At 37.4% G+C, this 17368-nt stretch overlaps 1 protein-coding gene across 1 annotated transcript; it reads left to right on the plus strand.

The window, feature by feature from the left end:
- The first annotated feature begins 1151 nt into the window (after window positions 1-1151).
- Window positions 1152-15070, plus strand: IFT52 (intraflagellar transport 52). The gene is made up of 14 exons (XM_060772272.2): window positions 1152-1290; window positions 4323-4447; window positions 5353-5440; window positions 6128-6257; window positions 6944-7019; window positions 7117-7188; window positions 7604-7730; window positions 9702-9788; window positions 10622-10690; window positions 11126-11280; window positions 13064-13151; window positions 13698-13806; window positions 14314-14459; window positions 14772-15070. The coding sequence occupies exons 1-14, from the start codon at window positions 1273-1275 to the stop codon at window positions 14817-14819; spliced, it is 1338 nt and encodes a 445-aa protein (XP_060628255.1). The 5' UTR covers window positions 1152-1272; the 3' UTR covers window positions 14820-15070.
- Window positions 15071-17368: the final 2298 nt, after the last annotated feature.

Genomic DNA, 17368 nt, shown 5'->3' on the forward strand with positions numbered 1-17368 from the left:
TCATGGGATAAAATATGTGTATGTAAAATAATAATATAATAATGATAATGATAACCCTCTGTCAACTGCAAAAGGCCACCTTACTTGGATCTGCTCACATCATTCGAAAATACATTACACAGTCCTAGACACCTGAGAAGCGTTCAACTTGTGATTTTGTGATACGAAATCCAGCATATAGATCTCGTTTGCTGTGACATACTGTGCTTTTGTGTCAATAATAATAATAATAATAATAATAATAATAATTGTTATCCCCCTCTCCTAGCAGCTCCAGTCAGGGTACAACATAGTCAAAACACATCAACATAAAATATATACACCAAAACACACAGTACAAAGATCAAATACAGCGGCAATAGAGTGTAAATCCAAAACTCTTGGTACAAAGTAAACTAGGTTCTGCATATTGTGAAGCTCTGAGGCATTGACTCCAAAAAAAAAAAATAAAAATTGCACAACCAGCAACTTCAATGAATCTTCTAAATCTCTCCAGTGTGCCTGAGCAGGAAGGTGTGTTTTCCTCCTTTTGGCTGCAAGAGGTGCTGAAGGGCAGAATAGAGGATGCAAATTGATGAAGTGGGTTGCACCAGGCCAAAAAATATCTCATGCCCAATAAGGCCCTATAGTCTTCAGTATTCACAAGACGCCTTGCTGCCATCCACACTGCAGAATTATAGCACTTTGACGCCACTTCAGTTGCATGGCTCAGTGAGATAGAATTTGTAGCTTGCCATGACACAGAACTCTTTGATAGAGAACATCTCAGGACCTTTCCAGACAGGCCCTATATCCCAGGATCTGATCCCAGGTTTTCTGTTTATCCCAGATTATCTAGCAGTGTGGACTCATATAATCCAGTTTAAAGCAGAAAACAGGATCAGAATTTAGGGCCTGTCTGGAAGGACTCTCACAATAATACAAATCCCAGTTGTTAATATAGTGCCAAACTGCTATAAGATATGTAACTCCCTCTCTTGACTGCTTCTTCTAAATAAAGCTGATTTGCCCTTTCCCTGACCCTCAGTTGGTAGAAGCCAACCCCCCCTCCCCTCCCTGCAGGAATGGAAGATTCCAAAGACTACCTCCTCCCTTCAGGGACGTCTCTGACGTCACCACGCGAGGCGTGTCTTCTTTTTTTGTCCTACAGCGTCTCGTTAAGCGCATGCGCGGCAAGCCAGGGCTCGCGTTGCTAGGGCGGTAGCGGCCCTTAGTGACTTGCTGTGTCTGTTTGCCGTCGCCGCGTCCTCAAGTTGGAGGGGCCTCGGAAGGATGGTTGCCACCCCTCAGGTAAGGAGGCTCCCTCAATTTAAGTCTGGTTGAGCTTTGAAATACGGTTCCCTTATTATGCCAAGCCGCCTGTCCTTTAAGGCCTTACGGAGAGGCGAAGGCGGAGTATATAATGGCATCAGTGCTCGTGTCTAAGTACCAGAAAAGCATCAGGCCCTCATTGATCTTGGCTGCAGATATACGTTCTGATCATTTCCCCCTTTTAACTGATGAGTGTGACTCTGTGCTAATAATATAATATATTGTATACACATTATATATTACTATATTGTACTGTACCACTATACTGTAATACTATTAGCAATATTCCATGTAATATAAAATATATAATTATTATATTGTATTACAGTATAATATTATCAATATTATATGTGCATACAATGTATTATATTATTATATAATAATTATTAGTAATATTGATGATATAATATAATGCAATATGATACCAATATAAGTTATATATTATATAAAATATATAATTATTATATGATAAAGGGTCTGGAAAATATATAATTATTATATTGTATTATTATATTGTATTACATTATAATATTATTAATATTATATGTGCATACAGTGTATTATATTATTATATAATAATTATTAGTAATATTGATGATATAATATAATGCAATATGATACCAATATTAGTTGTATATTATATAAAATATATAATTATTATATGATAAAGGGTCTGGAGAACAAGCCCTATGAGGAGCGGCTTAAGGAGCTGGGCATGTTTAGCCTGAAGAAGAGAAGGCTGAGAGGAGATATGATAGCCATGTATAAATATGTGAGAAGAAGTCACAGGGAGGAGGGAGCAAGCTTGTTTTCTGCCTCCCTGGAGACTAGGACGCAGAACAATGGCTTCAAACTACAAGAGAGGAGATTCCATCTGAACATAAGGAAGAACTTCCTGACTGTGAGAGCCGTTCATCAGTGGAACTCTCTGCCCTGGAGTGTGGTGGAGGCTCCTTCTTTGGAAACTTTTAAACAGAGGCTGGATGGCCATCTGAAATAAAATATTCTCATTATATTGGGCAATAAGGCATCTGCTGGCTTTCTCTTAGTTTTGTGGCCTTTGGTTCCTGTTAAATTGTATGTCAATGGGGTTTTCTGCTATTCATGATGCACAGATATTTCAAACGTAGGATCCCTTCTGGTGGGAACGGCCTTATTCTAACACTAATAATAGTAGTAGTAGTAGTAGTAGTAATAGTAATAATAATAATAATAATAATAATACTTTATTTGTAACCTGCCATAGGGGGACTTAGGGAGGTTTCCGGGGGGGGGGGGGGGGACGGGACAAACATTCAGTGCCAAAATGAGCAACAAAAAAAAAAAAATCTACATCAAAATTAACATAAAAACTTAAAATGATCAAAAAAAATACTTAAAACTCATCATACACATTGACATCAAAAGGATCTAAATACATCAAGGTGCAATTAAAAGTATAAAATGATGAGTGATATTATATAAAATAAAAAATATGATGTATACAACAGCCAAATAGTGCCATAGTGCATTCCGGTGTCAGAGTGAGGATATATTGAGTTGTTCTAATCCTCGTCCTCTCCATAAACTAAATTGTAGAAATTGGTCTTTAAAAGTTTTTGGCTTTTAAATGTGGCTTGTGTTCATTTGGAAACCATGGTGCAACTTGGTTGTAGAATTAATGCAGTTTGATACCACTTTAACAGCTTTGGCTCAATGTTATGGAATCATGGGAGGTGTTGTTCAATGTGGCACTCGCACTATTTGGTAGAGAAGGCTAGGAACCTTGTACAACTGCAACTTCCAGGACTCCATAGCATTGAGTCATGGCAGTTAAACTGAATTCATTCTACAGTATAAGTAAGTGAAACTTTATTTCTATCCCACTCTGTCTCCCTGAGGGGACTCAGGACAGCTCACAGCATAAAAGGCAAACATTCAATGCCATAAAATACAACAGTGAAAGGTAAAGTTTTCCCCTGGACATTAAATCGGACTGGGCAGGAGGTGCTCATCTCAATTTCTAAGTCAAAGAGCTGTTCACATTTGCATGTTTTTGAAATGCTAGGTTGGTAGAAGCTGGGCCTAACAGCAGGAGGTCACCCTGCTCCCAGGATTCAATCCACCAACCTTTCTGTCAACAAGTTCAGCAGCTCAGCAGTTTAACCTGCTGCACTACTGGGGGCTCCACAAAATACAACAATAAATTAAGGAAATTTAAATAACAATCTAAAACATTTGACAATAAAACAATCACGTGGAAAACAGTAATAACAAAATTACACAATGTCAGTAAAAACAGTTTAAAACCTGTAATTCTACACTGTAGAATTAATTCAGTTTAACTGCCATGGCTTAATACTATGCCATATCGAACTATATTATACATTTGAATAATATACAGAAGTTTTGTTGGTTGTAGTTACAGCTTTTCATTAGCTCTGTAACAAAGTTTCAGGAGATAAATACCATTAATTATAATGTAAGTTCTACTGCAGTGGTGTCAAACTTGTGCTCTCTGGGTGTTTTCGACTTTTAACTCCCAGAACTGGCCATTGGACAAGCTGGCTATGGCTTTTGAGAGTTCGAACCCTAAACCTCTGGTCACAAGTTTGACAACTTTGTTCAGAGTTTCCCTAATTGATCTTCCAGATATTTTGGACTTTAGCTTCCTCATGATCAATAGTAGGTCAGACACTGAAAATGGGATCCAGGCACTTACATTCAAAAATTAGATGGGCATATTTTGGAACAAACCTCTTTGCCTTCAAAAATAAGATGGGCATATATTGGAATATTATTTAAACATGTACTAATTCGTCTCTTCTAAAAACGTTTAGTAAAAAAGATTGAGAGACTTCATATCCGATCTTATTATTTCCATGTTTCAGCCTGTGTGCTAGAGTCATTAGTAAAAAACACTATTGCACATTAAGCTATGGGTGAAACCAGTTATTGAAACCTATGAATATGAAGTTTGTTTCCTTATTTTTTTTCCTTTATATAACTAACTGTTTTCTTCTATTTTTGAGGTAACCATGCAGGGAGAACTTCGAAATATAATAATCTTCAATGCTTCCAAAAAAGAGATGTTTACCATGAACAATGGCTATAGAATTCTACAGAAAAAACTACGCAGTAACTGGAAAATACAGAGGTTAGTGGAATTCACTGTGTTTTCTGGTAGCTGTCTGCTGTTTTGATTTTATTATTTCTAATGTTTCAGTTGATCTATTTCTGTGGATCTTGGGGCCATAGTGGCACAGTGGATTAAACCTCTAAGCTGCAGAACTTGCTCACCAGAGGGTCGACAGTTCGAATCCGCTGTACGGGGTGAGCTCCTGTTGCTAGCCTCAGCTTCTGCCAACCTAGCCGTTTGAAAACATGCAAATATGAGTAGATCACTAGGTACCACTTCGATGCAAGGTAACAGCGCTCCATGCAGTCATGCCGTCCACATGACCTTGGAGGTGTCTGTGGACAACATTGGCTCTTTGGCTTAGAAATAGAGATGAGCACCACCCCCCAGAGTCGGACTCAACTAGACTTAATATCAAGGGGAAACTTACCTTACCATGGATCTTGGGTTAGTGTGAATAAGGTACAAAATAGCAAACAAAACCCATTTTTGCCCTGCTTTGCTTTGCCTGTTCACATTACTAGGTAGTGTTAGCTTTATATTTGAATACGGAATTATAATTGAGAGAGATGGATCAGCATTTTTATAACATTTTTGTTGTCATATGAAACTGAGTTGTTAGATAAACATAAATTACTATTTGGAAACAAATAATATGTGTGTTTCAGAAGTAACAATCAATATCTGTTCATTTTGTTTAACTGCTTAGGCTAGTAGCAAAAGGGCACTGGGAACAGACAAGCTGCTTTACAGGTTTGCAGGTTGTGTCCTTTGTGGCTTAATAAGGCAGCATTACTGCCCTATTTTGATATGCGTTGACTAAAATTTGAAAGTTGAATATATATCAGATAATCAAGTGTTGCCTTTAATGATTTTCCTTTGAAATGGCAGGGTAACGTATTTTCTCATTAATATATCCACAGCTTAAAAGATGAAATCACATCTGAGAAACTGGCTGGGGTAAAACTGTGGATTACAGCAGGACCCAGGGAAAAGTTCACAGCTGCTGAAGTATGTTGTACTCATAAACACATAAGCAGACAGATCAACTTATCTTTGTGATGGTATTTATTGATTTGAACAGAAAGAACTTTGTGCAAGACTAAATTGAAGCTATGTCTATGCTATACCAAACAATACATGCAGTCCCCAAGTTCCAAACAAGATTCTGTAGGTTTGTTCTTAAGTTGAATTTGTATGCAAGTCAGAACAGATACATTTTTTAAATTCAACTCCCATTCATTCATATATCATATGCATATGCTTTGGATATCATCAGGAAGAGTTAACACCCCTGTGGTGTTTGTTTTGCTGTCTGTGCCCCTGTTCAGAAGATTTCACCTCATTTTCTCTCACTGTAATAATTGGAGTTTGAAACATTTGGTTTGTTGTGGAAACAAGGATTGGGGGAAAAGCTTCAGCTGAGACATCTTTTCCCCATGAAAACTCTTTCAGGAGTGAATTTCCCTTCGGAGGGGTAGATTTTTCACACTTCCTGTTGTCTCACCTCCATTCTTACTATTAGTTGTTTGTAAGTCAGATGTTTGTAACTTGGGACAGTCTATAATTGAATTATTCAATTTTTCTCTCTTACTATTATCCTTTAATTTTCAGGGATTACATTAGAAAAATGATGGAAAGTCTTTTGTGGTTTAGTTTTCTGTGCTTAGGACTAATGTGTTCTTTTTTCTGTCTCAGTTTGAAGTTCTGAAGAAATATCTAGAAGATGGTGGGGATATTTTGGTTATGCTTGGAGAAGGTGGTGAATCACGATACGATACCAATATAAACTTTTTATTAGAAGAGTATGGAATCATGGTGAACAATGGTAATAACTGGCCTATCAACATGCTTTTGTATTGAGAATGCACTGAGGCAGGATTGTGGAAGGGAATGGGACAGGGGAGTGGAAAGCAGGAGACCAGGTGGGATGTGGGTCTTCAGGACATATGGAGAAAATGGGACAGGAAGAGGAGGATGTGGAGGTGAGAGCTGGATGGATGGAATGTCGGGTAGGAAAAGGATAAGGGTAGTGGGAAGGAGCTGCGGTAGCTGCTTTTCTGGTACCACCCAGTATAATCGAACTACCTATTAAAAATGAAGTAGAGCAGCAAGAGAGTCAGTAGGAAACAACTCATTGGTTGTCCAGGTACTGCTCTCTGAGAAATTTCAACACAGTTGGAAAAACAACAGCATTTAGTGTTTAATGTATTCGTATGTTTTATGTTTAATGAGGCATTGAATATTGCCAATTTGGAAGCAGCTCTGGGTCCCCACCAGAGTTGAGATAGAGCGGGGTAAAAACAGCCAGAGGGAGATGATTTGAGATGCCTTTGTCACACATTTATACTTGTCTAATCATTGTGACGGTTATATTTATTTATGTACACTTTTTTGTCACAAGAAAAATTACTTCCCCAAATGCATCTAATTAGGAATCATGTTGTTAGCTTTATGTGTGGTGATAGAATCTTTCTTTGGGAAAATTAACCTTTTATTTTCATTTTTCTTAAGATTCTGTGGTGAGGAATGTGTATTATAAATACTTCCATCCTAAAGAAGCCCTGGTGTCCAATGGAGTTTTAAATCGGTAAGTCTTGGGTCTATGTGGGTGGAACAAATTTTGTCATATAACAACATCGTTTGAGATTTCAAATCTTAGTTGTTTTTATGTTTCCACTATTAAGGGAAATCAGCAGAGCTGCAGGAAAAACTGTATCTGGGTTAATAGATGAAGATAACAGTGGAAATGATGCACAGTAAGTATTTCATTATTGGGCATATCACTGATGTTTTAAGTTTTAAAGTGAAAGGAATGTTAATAAAATGGAACATTCTACCACTTTTATAAAATTCTGTATTTTGCTTTTATAAAATACATTGTAATCTCAAATTTAGGAAAGGATTAGTTTTTCTTAATGTTGTGTGCTGCCATGTTTGCTAAGCCATTCAAAAAGCTAGTTCCAGTTCCAAGTAGAGTAGACCCACTGAATCAATGAATACTTAGGGAATCACTAGTTAGATAGGGTCTGTTGATTCAGGGGGTTTACAGGCTTGGGAATTGTAGTCCAAAAAGGTACTTCTCCAAACTTTGGATAAGAGTGTATTATGAAAGCATAGATAATTCCATGGAATACAGAAAATACTTACTACATTTTTTGGCTCTTCTTGTAGAGCTCTCACTTTTGTGTATCCATTTGGTGCTACACTAAATGTGATGAAACCAGCAGTGGCTGTTCTGTCCACAGGATCTGTCTGTTTTCCTCTAAACAGGCCCATCTTGGCTTTTTATCATTATAAGGTAACTATTGCATGAAAAAAATGTTTTGTGCTTGTCATTCAGTAATGTTTATGTACTCTTAACATGCAAGCAATAATATTAGTTCTTTTTTCATAAATACTCTTAGTGTGTGGTATCTGAAAAGTAGGTGACTTGCAAGTACAAAACCAGAACATTTGAACAGTTGCTTCATCTGTTTCTATTTTATCAGTTGCTTCATCCATTTCTGTTTTATCAGTTATTTGTCACTATTTCTGAAATACTTCTAAGACAAACTAATTTAGAATAAATAAATTAGAAGAAAGGGCCCAATCTTGTCTTGAAATCTAGCCCTACAGCTTCCTCTGTGATGGTTTTACCACTCTTAACATTGTATGGTAAATATGTTGTTCATTTCATTTAGATTTAGTCACTTCCAAAAGATTTGTGACTGGCATCAGTATATTAAACACTAAGGAAAATTAGTGTGAAATACATGAAAATAAAATAACTTGTCAACAATTCACAAAGATTAACCTCAGCTATCCAAACTGAGGACTGAATTAGAAAGCTGTCCCTTTCTAATTCCTAGAAAGGGATCTTGCAGGGTTTTTTTTTCAAATAACTCCTCTGCAATACAGTTAATAGCTTTGCGTTTATCATTTCTTGCACATAGAGATGCATACAAGTGGAAGCATGATATTTCAGACATTTTGATTTTTAATTGATAGTGGTGTCTTCTTTTGCAAATTATCATGTAAAAGCATTTCCAGGAAACCAGAAAGCCATGTGCATATGTCTGAGACCTTTACTATGTGAACTGTGCCCTCCAAATGTTCTTCTCTATCTGAAATGTTTTGTACTGTTATTGATGTTTCCCAGGGGTTATTTTCAGTCAAATATGAGAAGAATTTCAGAAATTCTTAAACATAGTAAGAAGATCTTACTAGAACCTGGCTAACATTTCTGTCACACCTTTAATCTCTTATTTTTTCTGACCAATATTGTTTGGATAAATTGAATGACACTAGTAGGAGGATCAATCTAGTTAGACAGTTCTTTCCCCATTGTATGGCTGGAGGACATTTTAGACAAAATCCTACAAGAGGTTTCTGAAAAAAAATGATAGAATAATTGTTCAGACACAGAAGAAGATTAGAAGGAAAATCTGTCATGTGGTTGAGCTGTTTGAGACGGTGGGGGGAAATAGCAAAGTACATGAGCTGAGAAACCAGAAGAAGTTTGCTCAGTACATAGCTAGGTAGAAAATGTTGGTTGCTCAGATATTTTGGATTTGAAATTCCAAGGAATCAGAGCTAATGTGGAAAATGCTGTAGGGCTAAAAGTTTCTTCACTAATAGACTTCTCTTTCTGAGAACCACACTGCATCCTCAGTAGTGGAAGTACTCTGTTGAAGCTCAGAAAAGCTTTAACAGTCTGCTTATTAAAAGCATGGTTTCACTAAGCTTGTTTTGTTTATTATCAGTTTCAAGTATTTGTTGTCTTTGGTTGATTTTTCTTTCTTTCTTTGATTGTTCAGTTATGAAAGCAAAACCTATATGATATTTTAATTTAGCCTGCTTAAAGGCATTGGCATGCATATATTGACATATGTCTTTATGAACCAATAACTGCAGTTTCCATGCATGTCTACTTGGAATTCTCATTGAATTCCAGGATTGCGAACTAAATGACATTTCTTTCCTTGGAGACTGTGAAGCTATACCATCCTTATATATTGTTAAAACTTTACTCACTCAGGAAAAGAGAACAAAAGTAGTGAACAAAAATAGTGGTGTAATTCTATATTAACCTTTCCTTACTAAAATAAATAATAACTTTCTTGTTGGTAGCATCAGATACTCACTGTGAGTACTTATATCTGGTGTGATCTCCCTTACATTATTAATGTGAAGTTTTAAAGGTGTGCCTGATAAAAGAAAGCATTTATGTGTATTTGGTATAGTTTATGGGTTCCCGCATATCAGAAATGTGTGTTTTACTCTTTGATAGAATCAAGGCGGAAAGTTGGCTGTATTGGGATCTTGTCATATGTTCACAGACCAATATTTGGAAAAAGAAGAAAACAGCAAGATCATGGTGAGCTTTTATTATCAAAATTTCTTGTTTTATTACTCTTCGTTCTCAAACAATCAGTTGATCAGCTGTTCTTGAAGCTTAGACTTTATTTAACAGAGTTAATATTTTTTGTGCAAAAATAAAAGTGAAGACTTTACATTCATCTTTCTGTCCACACAGATGGGGAAGATAGAGCATGTTGTCCCAAACCTTACATGAATTCATTTCTTGCAGAACTATGGTTCAGTGTGGCAGTTGAAGTAAATACTCATTTGAATTAAGTATTGATGTTGCTGCTACTAATATTAGTAGCCTGTCTTTCTTCCAAAATTGAGGCTTTGGGGTTATTATGTATACAGCTAGCCTTTCATATTCTCTGGGATTAGAGGTGGGTTGAACTAGATGGCCCATGAGGTCTATTCCAGCTCTATGATTCTATGATTCTATGACCTCTGTCAAAGTGGAGAAACCATGAATGAGCAACTTGTTTTACCAGAGACAATTCCTCTCTAGGTCTTTCAGTGTGACTCTATGGTCAGCGTCTGCCTAAAGTGGTCATAGAATTGCACTGGAAGACCTACAAATGCCTGGAGAAGTGTTTTTGACTAAGAATCCCGATCCGTCAATGTGACTGTATGGTCAGTGTTCAGCAGAAGGTGATCATAGAATCATCTTGAAGGACCTAGTGATTTTTAGATGAAACATATTTATGAAATTGACAAGTAAACAAATCTGCAAAAGTTAAACCCCAAATATGAAGGCCATGTGTTGCTCCTCCTCCCAAATTGTATATGAACAATGATACATATCATGAAAATTAATTGAAAAAGTTTCACAAACATGTGCTTTCTTAGGAGGTACTTTTCCAGTGGCTTACAACTGATGACATCCATTTAAACCAGATTGATGCAGAAGATCCAGAGGTAGGAAAACAATTCTAATAGATCCTAACATTAGTTTTTATTGCTATAAAATACTTGAAAAGTTTGTTGAATTTTTGTATTAATGTATTCATTGTCACCAAGGAGAAAGTTTTGATATGTTTAAAATAAAAATTAAACTACTAGATTTTTTATTTACGCCTTATGGAGATTCTTTTTCAGAACATTTGTCTATTTATATGTGACTTGGAATTTTAAATTGGTTTGTAAAATGTAATAATGGCATTGATTAATACATTTTGCAGTTAAAATTAAAACTGTGCCATCATATAAGTTTCAGTTACTTTTCAGTGTTATTTGTTTCTTAATTGAGGTTTCTTATTCAGTTGTTGCAAGTGAAGTTGTTTATTTACTTAAAACCATGCATTTTTCTTGCTACCTCTTTCATTGTCTACAGCAATTTCTGTGTTTTTTCAGATATCTGATTATACAATGCTCCCAGATATAGCCACCTTGTCAGAACGGTTGAGAGTTTGTCTTCAAGAGGGAGATGAGAACCCACGAGACTTCACTACACTCTTTGACATGTCTATTTACCATTTGGACACTACAGCACTTCCCAAAATCATCAAGCAAGTATCTGTTGCTTCATTTAGTGCATTCCAAGTATTATTTGTTCTTCGATTTTTAATTTAAGAATTTAAATAGTAGTATCATAGAATCAAAGAGTTGGAAGAGACCTCATGGGCCATCCAGTCCAACCCCCTGCCAAGAAGCAGGAATGTTGCATTCAAATCACCCCTGACAGATGGCCATCCAGCCTCTGTTTAAAAGCTTCCAAAGAAGGACCCTCCACCACACTCCAGGGCAGAGAGTTCCACTGCTGAACGGCTCTCACAGTCAGGAAGTTCTTCCTCGTGTTCAGATGGAATCTCCTCTCTTGTAGTTTGAAGCCATTGTTCCGCGTCCTAGTCTCCAAGGAAGCAGAAAACAAGCTTGCTCCCTCCTCCTTGTGGCTTCCTCCCACATATTTATACATGGCTATCATATCTCCTCTCAGCCTTCTCTTCTTCAGGCTAAACATGCCCAGCTCCTTAAGCCGCTCCTCATAGAGCTTGTTCTCCAGACCCTTGATCATTTTAGTCGCCCTCCTCTGGACACATTCCAGCTTGTCAATATCTCTCTTGAATTGTGGTGCCCAGAATGGGGCACAATATTCCAGGTGTGGTCTAACCAAGGCAGAATAGAGGGGTAGCATTACTTCCCTAGATCTAGACACTATGCTCCTATTGATGCAGGCCAAAATTCCATTGGCTTTTTTTGCCGCCACATCACATTGTAGGCTCATGTTTAACTTGTTGTCCACGAGGACTCCAAGATCTTTTTCACACGTACTGCTCTCGAGCCAGGCGTCCCCCATTTTGTATCTTTGCATTTCGTTTTTCCTGCCAAAGTGGAGTATCTTGCATTTGTCACTGTTGAACTTCATTTTGTTAGTTTTGGCCCATCTCGGTAGTAATCTACTAGATTTTAGGCAATTAACATTGGTCGCAAGATAAATTAAGTTCAGTGTTTCATATTCTACAGTAGAGAAAGGATAAATGCTGGCAGTTTACACGTACACATTTAAAATTTGGTATCTTTTGTCTATTTGGATTGGCAATAGTGACAGTTTTTGATAGCACATAACAAGATTCTATATCGACAGGCCTGTAGCGGGGGGGGGGGGGGGGGGGCTTGAGGGGCTTCAGCCCCCCCCCCCCCCCCCCCCAAATTCTCAGGGTGGTCCGCAGGAAGGCCTTACTGGTACATTATTTAAACTGTTATGTTTATACATATCATAATCTGATCACCATGCTCAATATATATTGGGATAATGATACAAAAGGTTTGCTAGGGTAGATCCTTGCCCCCCCCCCCCCCCCCAACCGAATCAAAATCCTGGCTATGGGCCTGTATATCGAGCAAAATAATTCCAGTTAGTAGTCCTCCTGTAGCCAAACCTGCATCTTGTATACAGTGTTAGAGGTACTAATGCTAATGCTAGTTGCTGTTGGTCAGTCAGTCTCCTCTTGGCTGGTAGCTTGAACTTGTTTAGTCTTAGATATATTCCAGTCCATTTGAAGAACGCTTGAATAAGAAGCATCAGAATATTGATCTACATTGGAGTGAATTGGCTCATTGACGATACAGTTGTTTGCTAGTAAGTTAGTTCTAGAGGACTTCATATAATTAGGATTATTCAGGATGTTTAGATTTCAAGTTTGATAGCTTATGAATTGTTTGCAAAGGATAACATTAACTGGGTACACTTATTTATTGTATTTGTCAAGAAGATTACTGTGTAAAGTGCTTGTAAATGTGAATATGTTGTCTAGGACCTTCCCTCCAGCCATACCAATATTTATATTGCAGATCTTATGAGCAGTTGAATGTGAAATATGAGCCACTGCAGCTAATACAGCCTCAGTTTGAGACTCCTTTGCCAACACTCCAGCCAGCAGTAAGTAATATGTCCACTTGTTACAACAGAGAAACTGGGTATGGCACAAGTGGAAAACTTCACCCCTCACATTCAGTTTTCATCATTTTTATCTATACCAATGTGCCCGTGTTCAGAAGATTTCACCTCACTTTCTGTCCCGGTGATAATTAGATTTTGAAAAAAATGACCTTGTGGAACAAGGATTGATGATAAAGCTTCAGTTGAGACACCTTTTTCACATGAAAACTCAAGAGTGAATTTCTCTTCTGAGGAGTAGATTTCTCTCACTTCCTATTGTCTCACCCCCGTTCTTAATATGAGTTGTTTGTAAATCGGATGTTTGTAACTCTGGGACTGCCTGTATAGCCTGTGACACCTCATTGGTAGTTCATCATCCAAGTACTGAGTAGGGCTGATCCTGCTTAGCCTCCAAGATCAGTACCTTTGAGGTATTTGGTCTGGTTTGTTTCTATTATATATGACATACTAATACAAATGTTAAAAGTTTTGTTTTTCAAGCAAGAACAGGATTAGGCTTGATTGTTTTATTGTTTCTCTTACTAGGTTTTTCCACCCGCCTTCAGAGAACTGCCTCCCCCCAGCCTGGATCTGTTTGATTTGGATGAAACCTTCTCATCTGAAAAAGCCCGCCTTGCCCAAATAACAAATAAATGTGAGCGGTGGCAATATTGAACCTGTAGTTAGTACTGTAAGATATATTTATAGAGTGGGTGGTTAGGAATATGATAAATGAATGCAAGAAAAATTTGCACACTGTAAAACAGCTTAGGGAAAATGAATTATTATGCTCCAAGAGTTCTTTCAAAGAAACTTTGGGTTCTAATACTTTTCTAGTTGATAATCTACTTTTTAGAAGATTGATCACTGGAGATTCTTTGTTGTGGTCTCTGTGCTTCATAATGGGTTTTTATGCAATGAAGAGACTCAATTGAAATGTTCTATAGCTGAGTAGCTTGTTGGGAATCCTACCTCTCTCCCCTACTATGCAGGTCCTAGCCCTTGTTTTTCTGTCTGTCTGTAAGCAAAGCACAGAAAAAATACCACCCTTGGAATGTTCTTGTGACTGAACAATTTTCCCCTCCCCTGTTTGTGAAAATCTTTGTCATAACTTTAAAGCAAAATTTGTATCCCTGTGTTACACTATCTCTGTTCTTGTCAGGTACTGAAGACGATCTGGAATTCTATGTCCGAAAATGTGGTGATATTTTGGGGGTAACTAACAAATTGCCAAAGGAGCAGCAAGATGCTAAACATATCCTAGAGCACATTTTCTTTCAAGTGGTGGAGTTCAAGAAGCTAAACCAGGTAAATTTTTGGACATATAACGTGCGGTTAGGGAAGAGAATCATTTTATTTAAAAATGAAAGAAGACAGTTTAAAGGGGGAAAGGAAGCATTGAAAACAGAAACTGAGCTGAGCCATTAGTGTAACACTGTTAAGCATTCTATTTCATAAAGTGTGTTGAAATTAAGTTTGTCATGTAATTACTGTGCTAACAACTGATGAATTACAAAATGCAGACCAGTTTTTTTCCAGACAGTATTTAAAACGGGAATATGCAAGAACAAAATAGAATTTTGTGTAAATTTAATAAATTTTCCTTTTCTCTTCCTAAAGGAACATGATATCGATACAAGTGAAGCTGGATTCCAAGGTGGCTTCTGAAGGTATCCCTTCTTTACATAAAGAATGTATACCTTTCCTTTGCAGATGGACAAGAGACTACAGAGTCTAGTTTATTTCATGCTTCTCAATAGACTGGCCTTTTCCTGCCAAATTTTCTGATGTCTTATGAAATCTTGTAAAAATGTAAATATTCCAAACTTTTTTCTTACTGCAGCAATAATTTTGATAAGTTCCTGTGTAAGAAAGGTTCCATTTTAATGTGTTTTAATAAACATTTTGTACCATCTTGATTTTATTCTTTAGTTTCTCAAAGCTTCTCTTTATGACAATATAATAACAACAACCACCACCTAGGGGACTCAGAGCAGATTACAGCATTTACAGCAGACATAGGCAAACATTTAATTCCTTACAATCACATACAATGAGACACGCAAAGGCTTCTCCTTTCATTTCCGGCTTCTGGAGGCGGTGCTCATCTCTGGCTCTAGGAGGTGCTTTTCTCCATTTTCAAGCATTGTCACCTCCTGGTCATGTGGCTGGCAAGATTGCTTGAAGCATCTTTTTGGCTTTTCCCACCAAAGCAATACCCATTTATCTACTCGCATTTGCATGTTTTCTAACTGCTAGGCTGGCAGGAGCTTGGGCTGACAGGCGGAGCTCACCCTGTCCTAGAGATTTGAACTGCCAACCTTCAGGTCAGCAGGTCAGCAGCACGAGGGTTTAACGCGTTGTGCCATCACAACCCAAATAATATCTACAGTAGAAAATAAGCAAAGTTGTGTAATAAATGGCATATGTAATATGGGGGTTGCCATAAATTCTTGCACACACTGACTAAAATTACCTTTCATGTTACTAGAACTACTCTTCTGCCATCAAATTCTGAAAAATCTGTCCTAAAAGGAACTGTTTTTGGAGAAGATTTATGAGACTATATTGTAACAGAGAATCTCCAACTCCTCGTTTCATCTATTGCTTTCTCGTTTTGTAATCAGTAATGCTAGTTAATTGTCATGACACCTAAATATCTTCAACATAATTCTTGAGAGAAAACTGCACCATTTGAAGCACTGATCAAAAGTGCAAACAAGTTATGTTAAAAAGGACAAAAAGCAACACTTGCTAACGAGTGTGGGCTACCAACACACTGATGGAAGAATGCTGCAACAGTACCAACACTTGGAAAACTATGGAGCCACAAGTCTCTCAAAGTACTGTATTTACTTGAATCTAGTGCTCACCTTTTTGGCTAAATTACCTTTCCAAAATTAGGGTGCACATTAGATTCGAATAGTATGGTAATCTTAGTACTGAGCGAAAGTAAAAGGGAACCAGCGTCAGGAGTGCCTGGAGCGCCTATTAAAGTTAGTGGATTCATTCAACAGCATAGATGCACCCCAAGGTTTTCTTTTCCACTGCTGAAAGTTTTGGTGTTCTAACACTTTTAAAAAAGGAATTATAAGCAGGCAGCAGTTTCAATGTGTACCTTTTTTGTCCAAATTGCAAAGAGAGTACTTTTTTGCCACTGTATATTACATTAGTCAGCAAATACTTTTTTTTTTTTTTTTGGTTTCAGAGTTTTAAAAATGGAGGTGCATATTAGATTCAATGACACATTAGACTCAAGTAAATATGGGTATGTCACAATTATGTGGTTTTGATGCCCTACATAAGAAACTTTAATTTCTGCCAGCACAAGAAGCCCAACAAGACAGTCTCTGTTGCTGGAGAGGAGGCAAAATGCCCTCTATTTTTAATCTCTTTGACAAGCTTCTGCTCATTTTACACTTTAACTTTCCCATTCTATGTGCAGTTGATTCACTTCAATTCCTCTTTGGTTTCCCTCACTTTCCATTTCTTATACATGTCCCTTTTACATCTTAGCTCAGTTGAAAGTTCCTTAGACACCCATTCTGGTTTCTTAGACATCTCCCATATTTCCTTCTCGTTGGAACTGTTTGAAATTATGCCTTCAGTATCCCACTTTTAAAAATCTACCATCCATTATCAACTCATTCCCTTCTAGTATTTCTGACTGCAAGATCATAGACCATATTTCCCTAAGTTTAGTGAAATTGGCTTTCTTAAAAGATTAGAATGTATGAGTGACTACTCTTGGCATCTTCGTTTCATTCTGTCCTATACTTGCTGTACTCCTGGAGAACATGGTCATTCCCATCTAAGGATCCTATCACTTCTACCCCATTAACCAGGTCATCACTGTTAGTTAGGATCAGATCTAAAATAGCTGATCCACTTGTTGCCTCTTCCACTTTGTGCACAATGCAATTATTTGAAAGGCAAGACAATAATACATTGGAACATATATTATTGGCAGAATTTGACTTCTAACGAATATCAGGTTAGTTCAAATCTATTGCTACAATAGATCTCTTTTCTGAATGTCTGGTCTCCTCTTCCAGAAATGCATCTTCCAAGTACTTAATCTGACTTGAAGATCTGTAGTAGGACCCCTCCCCGCCCCCTTTTGATATCCACATCATTTCTCTCCCTGCTTAATTTTTACAGAGATGCTCCCAACTTGGTTTCCAGAAGTTAAGTCCTAACTGATGCTATTCTTACCC

Source organism: Anolis sagrei, chromosome 4 (genome assembly GCF_037176765.1).
Source record: "Anolis sagrei isolate rAnoSag1 chromosome 4, rAnoSag1.mat, whole genome shotgun sequence".
Lineage (NCBI taxonomy): Eukaryota > Metazoa > Chordata > Lepidosauria > Squamata > Dactyloidae > Anolis > Anolis sagrei.